Source organism: Tursiops truncatus, chromosome 11 (genome assembly GCF_011762595.2).
Source record: "Tursiops truncatus isolate mTurTru1 chromosome 11, mTurTru1.mat.Y, whole genome shotgun sequence".
Lineage (NCBI taxonomy): Eukaryota > Metazoa > Chordata > Mammalia > Artiodactyla > Delphinidae > Tursiops > Tursiops truncatus.
Genome location: NC_047044.1, coordinates 42543251 through 42562018, shown reverse-complemented (window position 1 = coordinate 42562018; position 18768 = coordinate 42543251). Strand labels below are relative to the sequence as shown.

At 35.2% G+C, this 18768-nt stretch overlaps 2 protein-coding genes across 2 annotated transcripts in view; one reads left to right on the top strand and one right to left on the bottom strand.

The window, feature by feature from the left end:
* Window positions 1-8095, bottom strand: part of CAPS2 (calcyphosine 2) — a 31636-nt gene extending 23541 nt beyond the window's left edge. Inside the window, 1 exon segment of the mRNA XM_073789217.1 lies at window positions 8014-8095. Coding sequence (XP_073645318.1) covers window positions 8014-8095 — 82 coding nt within the window.
* A 1189-nt stretch (window positions 8096-9284) lies between these two features.
* Window positions 9285-18768, top strand: part of GLIPR1L2 (GLIPR1 like 2) — a gene marked incomplete at its 3' end in the record, with an annotated part of 31185 nt that continues 21701 nt past the window's right edge. The window contains exons 1-2 of the mRNA XM_033865634.2: window positions 9285-9542; window positions 16857-17102. Of these exons, the coding sequence (XP_033721525.2) occupies window positions 9309-9542; window positions 16857-17102 (480 nt within the window). The remainder of the gene's footprint in view (window positions 9543-16856; window positions 17103-18768) is intronic.

Sequence of the window (18768 nt, the reverse complement as noted above, 5' to 3'; positions counted from 1 at the left end):
TACACATATATAACTTTGCTGTACACCTGAAACAGTGTAATCAACTATACTTCAATTAAAAAAGATATCAAAAAAATCATAAAAATGCTTCAAGGAGCTATTACAAAAATGCTTAAGAGAAATGAAAAAAAATAAAGTCTCAGCTAGGAAATGGAAGTTACAGATTCAAATGGAAACTTTAGAACTAAAATATAGACAAACCAATATTAAAAATTCACTGGATGAGCAATGAAAATGGGAAAGGAAAAGACCGGTGAACTTGAAAATAGAACAGTAGGAATTACCAAATCTGAACAACAGAGAGAAAATGGACTGAAAAGAAAAATGAACAGAACATCAGGGATCTATGAGACAATAACAAAATATTATATCTAATATTCATGTCATTGGAGTCCCAGAAGGAATTGAGAAAGATGGGGAGGGCCAGAAAAAATATTCTAAGAAATAGTGGCTGAGAACTTCCAAAATTTAGATAAAGATATAAACAATTCTGAGTAAAAGCCGAATATGATAACCCCAAAGAAATTCATGCCAACATACATCATAATCAAACTTCAGAGACCCTAAGACAAAAAAGCTTAAAAGTAACTGGAGAGAAACAATACATTACCTATAGGAGAACAACAATTTCAGTGTCATCAAATTTCTCAACCAAATCCAAGGATGCCAGAGAAAGTGGCACAACATTTTCAACTTTAATTTCAATTTCAAAAAAGAGTCAACTAAGAATACTACATAGAGAAAATATGCTTTAGGAATGAAGATTGAAATTAAGACATTCTCAGATTCAGAAAAACTAAGATGATTTGTCATAATCAGACCCACTCTAAAAGAATAGCTAAACAAAGATCTTAAAATAGTAAGATAATGATAAATCAAGGATTCTTGGAACATCAGGAATGAAGAAAACACAAGGCAAAGAGTAAAACTATGAGTAAACATAAAAAACTATTCCCTTATCTTTTCTAAATTATGTTTGAGAGTTAAAGCAAAAATTATAACATAGGTTATGGTTATATTGGTTATATTATATTGGTTATAGAACATATGTAGGTTCTTGATACAGAAGAAATATTTAAGACAATTGTATTATTGGTGGAGTGAGTGGCAAAGGGACCTAAATGGAAGTAATATTTCTACACTTCATTCAAACTGGTAAAATGCTGACACCAATAGTTTGTAATAAGTTACACTTATATATTATATAATACCTATAGCAACCACTAAAACATCTATATAAAGATATATACTTCGATAGCCTCATCCACCAGAGGGCAGACAGCAGAAGCAAGAAGAACTACAATCCTGCAGCCTGTGGAACAAAAACCACATTCACAGAAAGACAGACAAGATGAAAAGGCAGAGGGCTATGTACCAGATGAAGGAACAAGATAAAACCCCAGAAAAACAACTAAATGAAATGGAGATAGGCAATCTTCCAGAAAAAGAATTCAGAAAAATGATAGTGAAGATGATCCAGGACCTCAGAAAAAGAATGGAGGCAAAGATCAAGAAAATGCAAGAAATGTTTAACAAAGATCTAGAAGAATTGAAGAACAAACAAACAGAGATGAACAATACAATAACTAAAATGAAAAATACACTAGAAGGAATCAATAGCAGAATAACTGAGGCAGAAGAACAGATAAGTGACCTGGAAGACAGAATGGTGGAATTCACTGCTGCAGAACAGAATACAGAAAAAAGAATGAAAAGAAATGAAGACAGCCTAAGAGACCTCTGGGACAACATTAAGCGCAACAACATTCGCATTACAGGGGTCCCAGAAGGAGAAGAGAGAGAGAAAGGACCCAGAAAATATCTGAAGAGATTATGGTCAAAAACTTCCCTAACATGGGAAAGGAAATAGCCATCCAAGTCCAGGAAGCACAGCAAGTCCCATGCAGGATAAACCCAAGGAGAAACACACCGAGACACATAGTAATCAAATTGGCAAAAATTAAAGACAAAGAAAAATTATTGAAAGCAACAAGGGAAAAATGACAAGTAACACAAGGGAACTCCCATAAGATTAACAGCTGATTTCTCAGCAGAAACTCTACAAGCCAGAAGGGAGTGGCATAATATACTTAAAGTGATGAAAGGGAAGAACCTACAACCAAGGTTACTCTACCCGGCAAGGATCTCATTCAGATTCGATGGAGAAATCAAAAGTTTTACAGACAAACAAAAGCTAGAGAATTCAGCACCACCAAACCAGCTCTACAACAAATGCTAACGGAACTTCTCTAAGTGGGAAACACAACAGAAGAAAAGGACTTACAAAAACAAACCCAAAACAATTAAGAAAATGGTCATAGGAACATACATATCGATAATTACCTTAAATGTGAATGGATTAAATGCTCCAACCAAAAGACACAGGCTTGCTGAATGGATACAAAAACAAGAGCCATATATATGCTGTCTACAAGAGACCCACTTCAGACCTAGAGACACATACAGACTGAAAGTGAGGGGATGGAAAAAGATATTCCATGCAAATGGAAATCAAAAGAAAGCTGGAGTAGCAATACTCATATCAGATAAAATAGACTTTAAAATAAAGAATGTTACAAGATACAAGGAAGGACACTACATAATGATAAAGGGATCGATCCAAGAAGAAGATATAACAATTATAAATATATATGCACCCAACATAGGAGCACCTCAATACATAAGGCAACTGCTAACAGCTCTAAAAGAGGAAATTGACAGTAACACAATACTAGTGGGGGACTTTAACACCTCACTTACACCAACGGACAGATCATCCAAACAGAAAATTAATAAGGAAACACACGCTTTAAATGAAACAATAGACCAGATAGATTTAATTGATATTTGTAGGACATTCCATCCAAAAACAGCAGATTACACTTTCTTCTCAAGTGAGCATGGAACATTCTCCAGGATAGATCACATCTTGGGTCACAATTCAAGCCTCAGTAAATATAAGAAAATTGAAATCGTCTCAAGCATCTTTTCTGACCACAACGCTATGAGATTAGAAATCAATTACAGGGAAAAGAACGTAAAAAACACAAACACATGGAGGCTAAACAATACGTTACTAAATAACCAAGAGATCACTAAAAAAATCAAAGAGGAAATAAAAAAATACCGAGAGACAAATGACAATGAAAACATGATGATCCAAAACCTATGGGATGCAGCAAAAGCAATTCTAAGAGGGAAGTTTACAGCTATACAAGCCTACCTCAAGAAACAAGAAAAATCTCAAATAAGCAATCTAACGTTACACCTAAAGGAACTAGAGAAAGAAGAACAAACAAAACCCAAAGTTAGCAGAAGGAAAGAAATCATAAAGACCAGAGCAGAAATAAATGAAATAGAAAGTAAGAAAACAATAGCAAAGATCAATAAAACTAAAAGATGGTTCTTTGAGAAGATAAACAAAATTGACAAACCATTAGCCAGACTCATCAAGAAAAAGAGGGAGACAACTCAAATCAATAAACTTAGAAAGGAAAAAGGAGAAGTTACAACAGACACCGCAGAGATACAAAGCATCCTAAGAGACTACTACAAGCAACTCTATGCCAATAAAATGGACAACCTGGAAGAAATGGACAAATTCTTAGAAAGAAAGAAACCTTCCAAGATTGAACCAGAAAGAAATAGAAAATATGAACAGACCAATCACAAGTAATGAAATTGAAACTGTGGTTAAAAGTCTTGCAACAAACAAAAGTCCAGGACCAGATGGCTTCACAGGTGAACTCTATCAAACATTTAGAGAAGAGCTAACACCCATCCCTCTCAAACTCTTCCAAAAAATTGCAGAGGAAGGAACACTCCAAAACTCATTCTACGAGGCCACCGTCACCCTGATACCAAAACCAGACAAAGACACTACAAAAAAAAGAAACTTACAGACCAATATCACTGATGAATATAGATGCAAAAATCCTCAACAAAATACTAGCAAACAGACTCAAACAACACATTAAATGGATCATACACCATGATCAAGTGGGATTTATCCCAGTGATGCAAGGATTCTTCAATATACGCAAATCAATCAATGTGATACACCATACTAACAAATTGAAGACGAAAAACCATATGATCATCTCAATAGATGCAGAAAAAGCTTTTGACAAAATTCAACATTCATTTATGATAAAAACCCTCCATAAATTAGGCATAGAGGGAACTTACCTCAACATAATAAAGGCCATATATGACAAACCCACAGCAAACATCGTTCTCAATAGTGAAAAACTGAAAGCATTTCCTCTAAGATCAGGAACGAGACAAGGATGTCCGCTTTCACCACTATTATTCAACGTAGTTTTAGAAGTTTTAGCCACAGCAATCAGAGAAGAAAAAGAAATAAAAGGAATACAAATTGGGAAAGAAGAAGAAAACTGTCACTGTTTGCCAATGACATGATACTATACATAGAGAACCCTAAAGATGCCACCAGAAAACTACTAGAGCTAATCAATGAATTTGGTAAAGTTTCAGGATACAAAATTAATGCACAGAAATGTCTTTCATTCCTATACACTAATGATGAAAAATCTGAAAGAGAAATTAAGGAAACACTCCCATTTATCATTGCAACAAACAGAATAAAATACCTAGGAATAAACCTACCTAGGGAGACAAAAGACCTGTATGCAGAAAACTATAAGACACTGATGAAAGAAATTAAAGATGATACAAACAGATGGAGAGATGTACCATGTTCTTGGATTGGAAGAATCAATATTATGAAAATGACCTTACTACCCAAATCAATCTACAGATTGAATCCAATCCCTATCAAATTACCAGTGGCATTTTTTACAGAACTAGAATAAAAAAATCTTAAAATTTGTATGGAGACACAAAAGACCCCAAATAGCCAAAGCAGTCTTGAGGGAAAAAAACAGAGCTGGAGGAATCAGACTCCCTGACTTCAGACTATACTACAAAGCTACAGTAATCAAGACAATATGGTACTGGCACAAAAACAGAAATATAGATCAATGGAACAGGATAGAGAGCCCAGAGATAAACCCACGCACATATGGTCAACTAATCTATGACAAAGGAGGCAAGGATATACAATGGAGAAAAGAGAGTCTTTTCAATAAGTGGTGCTGGGAAAACTGGACAGCTACATGTAAAAGAATGAAATTAGAATACTCCCTAACACCATACACAAAATAAACTCAAAACGTTTTAAAGACCTAAATATAAGGCCAGACACTATAAAACTCAAGGAGGAACACTCTTTGACATAAATCACAGCAAGATCCTTTTTGACCCATCTCCTAGAGAAATGGAAATAAAAACAAAAATAAACAAATGGGACCTAATGAAACTTAAAAGCTTTTGCATAGTAAAGGAAACCATAAACCAGATGAAAAGACAACCCTCAGAACAGGAGAAAATAGTTGCAAATGAAGCAACTGACAAAAGTTTAATCTCCAAAATATACAAGCAGCTCCTGCAGGTCAATGTCAATAAAACAGCCCAATCCAAAAATGGGCAGAAGACCTAAATAGACATTTCTCCAAAGAAGATATACAGACTGCCAACAAACACATGAAAGAATGCTCAACATCAGTAATCATTACAGAAATGCAAATCAAAACTACAATGGGGTATCACCTCACACCAGTCAGAATGGCTTTCATTAAAAAAAATCTAGAAACAATAAATACTGGAGAGGGTGTGGAGAAAAGGGAAGCCTCTTGCACTGTTGGTGGGAATGTACATTGATACAGCCACTATGGAGAACAGTATGGAGGTTCCTTAAAAAACTACAAATAGAACTACCATATGACCCAGCAATCCCACTACTGGGCATACACACTGCGAAAACCATAATTCCAAAAGAGTCATGTACCACAATGTTTATTACAGCCCTATTTACAGTAGCCAGGTTATGGAAGCAACCTTAGTGTCCATCAACAGATGAATGGATAAAGAAGATGTGGCACATATATACAATGGAATATTACTCATCCAAAAAAGAAATGAAATTGAGTTATTTGTAGTGAGGTGGATGGACCTAGAGTCTGTCATACAGAGTGAAGTAAGTCAGAAAGAGAGAGACAAATACCGTATGCTAACACCTATATATGGAATTTAAGAAAAAAAAAAACTGTCATGAAGAACCTAGCACTATTTTTTGTATGAAGTACATGATGTCAGCCAACTAATTCACTGACAGATCTGAAAGGTTGAACGTTTTCAAAACATCTTCAGCAAGCTTGGCCTCTTTCTACACAAACCAAACTAGACGTCTTCATTTCCTGTTCCTGTATACTCCTGTATTAGTCACCTGAGTTTGAAAACCAGCTCTAACACCTACTGGCTGGGTGACTTTAGACAAATTACTTTACTTTGCTTTTTCTTAGCTTTTCCATCTGTATAATGGAGATAATAATAATATCTGTTTCTTAACAATGAGGTACCATCTCACACCAGTCAGAATGGCCATCATTATAATAATAATTGTCTACAAATAATAAATGCTAGAGAGGGTGTGGAGAAAGGGAACCTTCTTACACTGTTGGTGGTAATGTATATTGGTGCAGCCACTATGGAAAACAGTATGGAGATTCCTCAAAAACTAAAAATAGAGTAGCCATATTATCCAGCAGTCCCACTCCTGGACATATATCCAGATAAAACTCTAATTTGAAAAGATACATGCACCCTATGTTTATAGCAGCACTATTTACAAGAGCCAGGACATGGAAACAACCTAATTGTCCATCAACAGATGAATGGATAAAGAAGATGTGGTATATATATATACAATGGAATATAACTCAGCCATTAGAAAGAATGAAATAAAGCCATTTGCAGCAACATGGATGGACCTAGAGATTATCATACTAAGCAAAGTAAGTCAGAAAGAGAAAGACAAATACCATATGATATTACTTATATGTGGAATGTGAAATACGACGCAAATGAACATATCTATGAAACAGAAACAGACTCACAGATATAGAGAACAGACTTGTGGTTGCCAAGGGGATGGAGAGGTGTGGGAGAAGAGGATTGGGAGCTTGGGATTAGCAGAGGCAAACATATATAGGATGGATAAACAACAAGGTCCTACTGTATAGCACAGAGAATTATATTTAATATCCTGTAATAAACCATGATGGAAAAGAACATGAAAAAGAATATTTATATATAAATATAACTGAGTCACTTTGCTGAACAGCAGAAATTAAACACAACATTGTAAATCAACTATACTTCAATAAAAATTTTAAACATAATATCTGTTTCTTAAGGGTTTTATGATTTAAATGAGTTGATATTTTCCAAACATTTAAAATCTCACCTGATAGTTCTGGAAACAACACAGTGAATGTAATTGACACTGAATTTTCCACTAAAAATGGTTAAAATGGTAAATTTTATGTATATTTTACCACAATAGAAAACAAACAAAATAGCTCCTGACACACAGCAAGAATTTTTTAAATTTTAAAATAGCACTTATTACTCTGTATTATAGTTATTTGATGATTTGTATCACCTTTAACTAAAAGCTTCATGTGGATAGACTACGAATCTAATTTGCTGAAAATCTGTAGCTCTAACACCTAGCATGGGTCTGACACATAGAGGTCCTAAAGAAATACTTATTAAATTAATGAGTAAGATGTCCAGCAATGGAATGGGCTGCCTAAGAGATAGTGACTTCCCTGCTAACATAATTATTTAAGCAGAGGATATGGTGATCACCTGTCAGTGATGTGTCAGATATGTCTAATACAGTGGGATGAATAAAAGGCTAAAATTTCTTCCTAATCTAAGTCTGGATTATTGTATTTATCTTGTGCTTTAATATAGCAGTTTTCATAGTCTAACAACAGTACCAACATAATAAAGGAATTCCATCTTTCAGCACTTGCCACCTTGACCCCCCGCAATACGCTCTGGTCATACTAAAGCACTTTTAGCCTTTTTTGATCTCCTAGCATACTACATGCTTTTTTCTTTGTTTAGAATGCACTCTTTAACTTGTGTGCTTCACTTTCTCGATGTCACACTCCCCAAACAGGCCTACGTGGTCCTCAGAAAGGGTGTTAGTTGCCCCACACATTATGCCATAACACTTTGGCTTTATATTTATCCATGGTATAAAGTCACCGATTTGCTAGTTCTCTAGACTGTAAGCTACTTGGAAGCAGGGTTTGTGTCTTGTCCACTGGCCTTTCTCATCCACCTAACACACTACCTGGTAATACATATTTATTAAAAGAATTAAGGCATGAATGAAACCATCTTATGAGGTCTACTGCTTTCAATTGTGTACACCATAGATAATCTTTAAAAGCACATTTATTTTTAGATTTTTTTTGGTCAAGCAGTTGCAATGCTCTCTTTGTGGCAAAATTCTGTTCCTGTGTCAATGATTCTGAATATCTCCTTAATGCTATCCAGCACAATATGTGATATGCAAATATGTACCCCAAAACGAATATGTGTTTTTATTTTGTGCCTACAGCTTACATTCTTCAAAGCAAGTTTTCTTGAGCCAAATACTTGAAGCTAAAGAAACCGGGCCAAAATCTTCTAGGATACTAGCCATTTTTGTCTGAAAGAAATGAAAACCAAAAAAAAAAAAATGAGTTCTTACCTACTGTTAACATGACAATTTGTCAGAGAAGATGAATATTGATATTCCAGACATGCTGGTGAAAGAAAAAAATGAAAATATTTTAACTTTATGAGAATTTGATGATCCCTAGTCTACCCCCTACCTGCTGAGCTTTCCACTTTTCCCATTTATCCTGCGGTTTCCCACAAATGATCATTAAAACATTGAGAAAATCTCAGTGAGGAAGTTGGCCTAAAAGAGGATATTCTTCTGTCCAGGAGGAAAATAAAAGGAAGATCTTGCATTAAACTCCCAACTTAACAAGTAAGGATTTTTTTTTTGGTTGAATTTTCATCGGTGTCACAGAAGAATTAGAAGGTTCCTCAGACATGTTACTTATTCAGCAATTGGCATTTACTGGGCAGTTGACACATTAATAAACGATGACACATCATCTGGTGTCAGAAATCGACTCTGGATATTTAACTACATTAGTTTAGTGAAAAGCTTGCACTCATTTAACTCAAGCCTCTGTTGTGGTTTGTTCTGCAGACAGCTTTCACGAGCCTTCCCTCACTCTGGTTTCCCTTCATCCTTTTCTCTCCGTTCGCGGGGAGGCGGGGCCAGACGTGCCTGCACCGCCCCTCCCCGTTGATTGGCAGTTCGCTGGGGCGGGCCGGCGCGTGCGCACTGGCCTGGCCACGGCCAGTGAACGATGGAGACCCCGAGGCGCTTCGCCCGGGAGTGGTGCGCCCAAAGGCTTCGTCTGGCGCAGACGGTTGTTTGGGAGGTGTGGCTTTGTGAGTTCTGGCTACTACTGCTGGGTTCCGGTTTAAACGCGCATTCTTTGCCACACGAAGAGGACGTAACGTTTATCAATGAGTACGTGAACCTCCACAATGAGCTCCGGGGCAGCGTCATCCCCCGAGGGGCTAACTTGCGCTTCATGGTGAGGCCCTAAGGCGGTTGCCCAAACCTCCAACAGCCCCTGTCAGGACCTCCCCCTCGGCCGCGGAGAGTCTGGGTCTCTGAGCCTTAAGGATCGCGGACAACCGCGCTTAGAGTTTGGGTTTTAAAATACACGTGAAGTTTATATGTTCAAGAAATAAAAACCACTGTCACTCAAACGCATAGTTATTACCAAGGGTTTGCACAGGGCTTGGACTAGGGTGAGTAGAGGTACTCACCAGAGGTGCAAAATTTAAGGGAGCTTTAATTCGAGAAAATGATAGTTTAATGTAATTTTTTAAATTTAAAAATCAATGCAAAAGTATTATTGATGAAACAAAATCACTTTAAACAAAGACAGGATCTTTGAGCTTGAATTTGGGAGAGGCAAGTGAGGCACTCTCAGGATAATGCAAATAAAAGGTCAGATTCTGTTCTTATTTAAAATTTTGAATTTTTATCATGGATGTTTTCACACTAATTTTGCCTTTTTAAAATATTTTTTATCTTGATTATTGAGTTTTTTGGTATCCAGCCTAAATTTTGCTCCCTAGAGGGTGTTTCATTCACCTCGTCCTAGACCCGGCCCTGATTTTGCATTCCCTTACAAAATAGTTCTTGCTTCTTTCCCATTTTTTCCCCCGTATTTCTTTGTAATGTCTCGTTAGCTGTTCCCCTGGTGCTATAGAGTCTTCATGATTGTCATTAAAAATGAATGCAAAATGTATCGGGCAATTAGGACCTTCCAATTTATGTTGTAAATATTGCAAGGACTGTCTCCCTAGATATGTCTTTTCTTCCTTCTGGATTAGTTCCTTAGGAAAAATTCCAGAAATGTGACAAATAAAGTATGTGATTTTTTTATTTATACGATACGTAGCAATTGCTATACTGAAGGACTGTGCCAAATTAAGCAAATATCAGCAGTGTAGAAGTACAGTAAGTCCCCTACATACGAACGAGTTCAGTTCCTAGAGTGCGTTCTTAAGTCCAATTTGTTCCAAAGTCCAACAAAGTTAGCCTAGGTACCCGACTAACACAAGCGGCTATATAGTACTATACTGTAATAGGTTTATAATACTTTTCACACAAATAATACATAAAACACAAAAAATAAAACTTTTTTTTTAAGATGTTGGGGGTAGGAGTTTATTAATTAATTAATTTATTTTTGCTCTGTTGGGTCTTTGTTTCTGCACAAGGGCTTTCTCTAGTTGTGGCAAGCGGGGGCCACTCTTCTTCGCGGTGCGCAGGCCTCTCATTATCGCGGCCTCTCTTGTTGCGGAGCACAGGCTCCAGATGCGCAGGCTCAGTAGTTATGTCTCACGGGCCTAGTTGCTCCACGGCATGTGGGATCATCCCAGACCAGAGCTCGAACCCGTGTCCCCTGCATTAGCAGGCAGATTCTCAACCACTGCACCACGAGGGAAGCCCCCAAATAAAACATTTTTAACCTTACTGTATAGTACCTTGAAAAGCACAGTAGTACGGTACAATAGCTGGCATACAGGGGCTGGCATCCAGTGAACAGGCAAGAAGAGTTACTGACTGGAGGGGGCAGAGGAGGTGGGAGATGACAGAGCTGAAGGATTGTCAGCAATAGGAGATGGAGGGCAAGCTGCAATTTCACTAACACCTGTAGTTGATGGCACAGGTTCTGGTTCCTTGCTGGATTCAATTCTATCTACCCTCTTGAAAAAGCAATCCAGTGATGTCTGGGTAGTAGCTCTTTTTTTCTTGTCATAGATGACATGGTAGCACTGGATTGCATTCTGAATGGCTGCTGCAACCTTTGTGTACCATACTACGTTCAGGTCCTGTGCCTTAGAAACGAACAGTGCCTCCTCAAATAAAGAAAATCCCCTTGCCATTTCCTGCGTCTTGAATCTCTTCTGTTCTTCAGTTACTTCTTCTTCCTCTAGTCTCTCTTTGTCCATTCTCTGGGCCTCAATTCCATCAGGTCTTCATTAGTAAGCTACACAAAGCACAACCACTTGTAGAGGATGCACGCACATGACAATGTACGCCAGACACGTGAACTAATTTACTGGACTGCACATGTGACATACCATACATACATGTGACTGGACATACCACATCTGACTGGCTTGGGTATTTTCAGTCACTTGCTAAACTAATAAATTATAAAAGGGAACTTTGCTTTAATGTTAATTTTAAAATGTTATTTTGATTGGACATATTTTGTACGTATTTTGTTCATTTTCTTTACCTTTTGAATTCTCAGTAAGTTTCCTCTTCTGTTTATATATTTTCTTATAGAAATATATCAATACTAGCATTGTATTTGCTGAAGATAGTTTTATCCAAGCCAATTTTAATCTTTTGAGTTTAATTAGAATTTGAGGATATTTGAGAGTTATATCTATGTATTTCCCACCCTTTGTGATTAATTCGATTTCTTCCAAGTTTGAAGATTAGCGTTCCTCCTGATAATGAGTAAACACAAAATATTTTTAATTCAACTTTTTATAGGTTTTGTATTCCTAATGTCTAAAATTTTTATTTCAAACATAAAGCGTAGAGAATAATATAAAGCATAATATTGTGTCCCCTCAATATATATCTTAATATGTGAACATTTTTGAAGGAATAATGTTTTGGGTACAGTTTAAAGCTGCACTCTAACTTTTATCCTTCTCTTCTTTCTAAAAATTTGTATATATTTTTCCCATGGATTTTACTAAGATGTAAATAATAACTGTAAATAGTATAGTCTATCATAATAGTATGGTCTACTTAGAACTTTTCCTTGACAGGTTTGGAAATCATACATTTTATCTTTATTATTTACTGGTTATGCTTAACATTTTAATGTATATACTTTACAAAGTCCAAAGTTAATCAACATCTATAACCTCCTTCTAAATATTAAAAAGATATTACAACACATAAATTGTTTGTCTTCTGCCCATGTCCATGCTGTTGTTGTCGTCACCTAGTATTTTTGTTCTACCTTGTTTTTAAACTCAAAACAATTTTTAAACTAAAAAATTTATTGGGTTTTTTTATTGTAAAATATACATAACATAAAATTTACCATTTTAACCATCTTTAAGTGTACAGTTCTATGACATTAAATACATTCACATTGTTGTGCAATCATCACCACCATTCATCTCCAGAACATTTTCATCCTACCCAATAGAAACTCTGCACCCATTAAACACTAACTCCCCATTCCCTTCTTTCTGCTGGCTACTACCATTCTACTTTCGGTCTCATAAATTTGACTACTCCAGGTACATCATATAAGAATCATAAGTGTTTCTCTTTGTGACTGGATTGTTTCACTTAGCATGATGTCTTCAAGGTTTCATTCTGGGACTTCCTTGATGGTGCAGTGGTTAAAAATCCACCTGCCAACACAGGGAATATGGGTTTGAGCCCTGGTCCAGGAAGATCCCACATGCCATGGAGCAACTAAGCCCATGTGCCACAACTACTGAGCCTGCACGCCTAGAGCCTGTGCTCCGCAACAAGAGAAGCCACTGCGATGAGAAGCCTGTGTACTGCATGAAGAGTAGCCCCTGCTCTCCACAACTAGAGAAAGCCCGCACAGCAAAAAAGACCCAATACAGCCAAAAAAAAATTAATTTTAAAAAATGTTTTAAAAAAGAATTTCCATCCTCTTAAAGGCTGAATAATATTCCACTTTATGTATATACCACATTTTGTTTATCCATTTATCTCTCCATGGATGGTTGAGTTTCTTCCACATTTTGGTTATCGTGAATAATGCTGCTGTGGACATAGGTACGTGAATAAATATCTGTTCGATTCCCTGCTTTCACCTTTACTAGGTATATACCCAGAAATGGAATTGCAAAAACATGTACAAATTCTATGCTTAATTTTTTGAAGAACTGACATTCTGTTTCCCATAGTGGCTGCACATTTCGCATTCCTACCAGCAATGCACAGGGTTTCAATTTCTCCACATCCTTGCCAACACTTGTTTTAATGGGTGTGAAGTGGTATGTCATTATGGTTTTGATTTTCATTTCCCTAATGATTAGTTATGTTGAGCATATTTTCAGGTGTTTATTGGCCATTTGTATGTCTTCTTTGTAGAAATGTTTGCACAAGTTCTTTGGTCATTTTTTGGTCAGGTGGTTAGGGTCTTTTGGTTAGCTGAGTTGAAGGAATTCTTTATATATTCTGGATAAAATCCCTTGTCAAATATATGATCTTCAGATGTTTTCTCCCCTCCATAGGTTGCCTTTCATTCTGTTAATAGTGTCCTTTGATACACAAAAGTTTTTAATTGTAATTAAGTCTAATTATCTATTTTTTTTATCTTGTTGCCTGTGCTTTTGGTGACATATCTAAGAAATTATCACCAAATCCAATGTCATGAAGCTTTTCCCCTTTGTTTCTTGTAAGAATTTTATAGCTTTAGCCAACAGGTACATAAAAAGGTGCTCAACATGACTAATCATCTGGGAAATGCAAATTAAAACCACAATAAGGTATCACTTCATACCCATTAGAATGTCTATCACCAAAAAAGACAGGAGAAAACAAACATTGGTGAGGATATAGAGAAAAGGGAAGATTTGTGCATTGTTGTTGGGAATGTATATTCGTACAACCACTATGGAAATCAGTGTGGAGGATTCCTTAAAAAATTTAAAAAAGAACTACCATATGATCCAGCAATTCCACTCTTAGGTATAAAAACAAAGGAAATGACAACAGGATATCACAGAGATGTCTGCACTCCTGTGTTCACTGCAGCATTATTCACAATAGCCAAGATATGGAAGCAACCTAAGTGCCCATCGATGGACGAATGGACAAAGAGGAAGTGGTGTGTATATATACAATGGAATATTGTTCAGCCATGAGAAAAGAAGGAAATCCTGCTATTTGCAACAACTGGGATGGAACTTGAAGGCATTGTGCTAAGTGAAATAATCCAGACAAAGATAAATATTGCATGGTATCACTTATATGTGGAATCTGAAAAAAAAAGTCAAACTCATAGAAACAAGGGAGTATACATTCCAGTGGCAGCAATTCCACTTCTGGGTATTTTTCCAAAAGAAAAAAAACAAAAAAAACACTAATTCAAAAAGGTATCTGCACTATATATACAATGGGTTATTACTCAGCCATAAAAAGGAATGAAATCTTGCTATTTGCAACAACATGGATGGACCTAGAAGGTATTATGCTAAGTGAAATAAGTCAGACAGAGAAAGACAAATACCATATGATTTCACTTATATATGGAGTCCAGAAAACAACAAACATAATCAAACAGAAACAGAGTCATAGATAAAGAGAACAAACAGGTGATTGCCAGAGAGGAGTGGGAGGGGAGGATGAGTGAAATAGGTGAGGGAAATTAAGAGGTACAAACTTCCAGTTACAAAATAAGTGAGCCAGGGGAATGAAATTTGGGAAGTACAGTCAACAATAATGTAATATCTTTGTATGGAGACAAATGGTAACTAAACCTGTTGTGCTGATTATTTTGTAATGTATGGAAATATTGAATCACTATGTTGTTCATCAGGAACTAACATAGTAGTGTTGTAGGTCAATTAGACTTCAAAAAACAACGAAAACAAAAATACTCATAGAAAAAGAGATCAGATTTGTGGTTATGAGGGTGGGGGCAGGGGGGGATTGGATGAAGGTGGTTAAAAGGTACAAACTTCCAGTTATAAGATAAGTACTAGGGATGATGTCCAAATGATTAATATTACACTACTGCTGTATGTTATATCTGAAATTGTTAAGAGAGTAAATCTTGAGTTCTCATCACAAGGGAAAAATTTTGTTTTTATATCTATATGAGATAATGGATGTTCACTAAACTAATTGTGTTAATCATTTCATGATGTATTATGCTGTACACCTGAAACTTACACAGTGCTGTGTGTCAATTATATCTCAATAAAAATGGAAGGAAAAAAACCCACTTAGAATAGTGACATGGTGCATTGTAAGCATGTGGTGTGTAAACAATATGCAAAATTAGGCAGTAGAAAGATGGTCCATGGAGCATAGTTTGCAAATGGCAAAGAATCTGAAGGGCCATTAATAGTGGAACGGTAGCCTTTATTACATGCTGCTAGCCATACTATGGAATACTATAAAAAGTTTGCAAAAAATTAGGTAGATCTAGTTGTGCTAATATGGAACAATCTCTCTAAGTGAAAACTGCAAGTTACGGGCCAATAATATTGTGTATGGTATGATTAAAACCGTGCAAAGACAAAAATCACAAAATACTCATCTAAAACACCCTAACATATCTTATATATGAATGTGTGTATATGGAGCTAGAGAAATTTATACATAAACAATTTTTTAAAAAATGATTACCTCTGGGGAGGGAAATAGTGTGGGGAGGGAGGGGATATGCTGAAGTTTTCTATAATATATTTTCTGTATTGTACTTCTGTATAATCTATGAAATTAACCAAGAAAACTCTAAGGAAATCTTAGTATTGTTTTTCAGAAATGTTTATTTTCAGATTTACTGTAACGTATATATATTTAGCATGTTGGTTTTACAAATATTTTGTTGATTTTTCTATTTGTGTTATTTTTGTTCTTGTCCTTAACTAAACAATGAATTTATGAGGCTCTAAATATGTCAGAAGTACACATTTCTGGATATTTCCATAAATGGAGGGGAGCAGCATCTTGTGATATTTTCTTACATTTCTGGGAACATCCATAAAACTTTACATGTGCCTCTTTTATAACATTTACCAACTACCACTATGTGTTAAAATATATATATATAAATATATATATATATATATGTATTTGTATATATATGTATATGTATGTATATATTATCCCAGGTTTTTCTCCTAACAACAGTAAGCAACTAGAGGACAAAATTTATGTTGACTTCATATTTTATTCCTCACAGTACAATAATTTGCATATAATCAGTGCTCAATAAATAGTTCTTAAATATTTTAAATTATTGTATTATTACATATAAAAGGCATGAGATTAAAAATACACATTTTCTGAATAGACTACATGTAAGAGTATTATAACCATTTGCATCATCTAACAATCTGATTTTTTACTTAAAAATATATGCATAAGCCTTCATCTCAGGAAATAGTTGTTTCATTTATAATTGTCTCAAAACACTTTTTCTCCTACGTAAATTCCATAAACCAGACTCATAAGCACAAAATAACAATTGTTTTCCTTGCATATAATTATGAAAACTCAAGGAAAGTAATTTAGAGCACAAAAAAAAATAACTCATTGTTGTTATTTTTTCTTCTTTACTTTTTGCATTTTTTTTTTTCAGACTTGGGATGTAGCTTTGTCACGGACTGCTAGAGCATGGGGGAAAAAATGTGTGTTTGAACGTAATATTCATTTAGAAAAACGAAAAATGGCCCATCCTAGATTTAATGGTATTGGTGAAAATATGTGGGTCGGCCCTGAAAATGAATTTACTGCAAGTATCGCTATCAGAAGTTGGTTCGCACAGAGGAAAAAGTACAATTTTGAAAAGAACAGTTGCTCTGATAACTGTTCTAATTATCTACAGGTATCTAATTTTATATTATTAATTCAATAGACTCCTTAATTGCTTTACTACTACGTTGTTATTGTGTTTCAATTTTATAAATAAACTCAAATGGCAAAATTATTACCTCTAATAGAATCAAAATTCTAATCAGTCCTAGATCTTCTGAATGTTCATAATTTCTTCTATTATTTGAACCATGCAATTAAAACATTCCTTTAAATATAGTAAGTCTAATCTCCATAGCCAAAGATGAAAGGTACCTTTCTAAAATAATGTACACTGGAAAAGAAAGAAACTAGCAAATAAAAATTAGTTTTAGTTTATTGACTATAAACATAAGTAAAAGATGATTTTTTTTGCACAGATCAGCACACATACTACTATATAACTGATTAAAATGTTTTAAATGCAAATACATATAATTATTTTCCTACCTCATGTCTAACAATTCACTCTTACACTTTGTACTCCAAGAACACTGAACCACTTTTTATTTCCTGTACAAACATTTATTTTTTCACATATTACATTGTTTTATAATCATCTGTTTATATATCTAATACTACACTAAGGGCAGGGACCTTGTCTTCTTATCCATGTATTCTCAGCACAGCAACATGACATTATTTAGGTCTTCAATAAATATTTGTATCAGGTATCAAGAAACTATTGAATTAACTTCCAAGCTCATTTAAAAGATTATTTTTCAGTCAATAAACTCTAATGTAGAACTTAAAATCTTGGAATTTTTTCATGTTGAACTCATGTCTTCCTGTTCCATCAAATGATTTATGTTTCAAAAAATGTTTAATCAATTTTTTCTCCTAGAAAGTTAGAGTGGTTCTCTACTGTCTTACTCATGTCAAAGCTAGACTCCTTAATATGACTTCAATACTCTGAGTAAAAGTCTACTCCCTGACCTACTCCTCTGTATTTTTTCCTCCTTAAGTCTAGTTTCCTAGACATTTTCATTTCCTGCATTTGACCTGTTTAACTTCAACTGTTACAGACATTCTATTCTCTATTCTTTTAATGCATCACTCTATTTCTTTTGGAATCACTAAGACTTCAGCTATAGAGAAAAGGAAAACAAATTGTTTCTCCCTCTCCCACAGAGGTTAACAAAACAATTTTTTGTTGTCATTCACTTGTAAGTATTAGGAATATTAAAGCCATTCAGGAATTTCTGGAATATCTTTAATTATTCTCATATTTTCACTCCAAGACCTATTTTGCAAGAAATTATTTTATAGGAACCAGCTCTTTTACTCATTTTTTAAATGAAAGGTCCAGACTTCATTTTATTTTGTAATGGAATTTCCTCAATAAAAGAAAAGAAAAATGCTGATAACATTCAATTACTTTCCACTCTTGTATTTCTTTTCCTTCCCTTCTATAATCTTCCTGTCCCCTCTTTTTTTCCTTTTTATTCACAACTTCCATTCTTCCAAAACTTTGTGTCTTCACATTTCCCTCTTCCTCTTTGCCAATAACCTAGAACTCTCAGAGTCAACAAGAGGTCGAAAATTGATTCAGCAGGTGTCTTCCTTTCGCTCTAATACATTATTCTGGATCAGTTTTTCTCAGACTCTTTATCCTAAGAATACAGTATTGGTAGAACCTATTAAAGTGTTTCTCTAAATACAGTTTTGGAAATGCTTCCCTAAATCCATGATAATTCTCT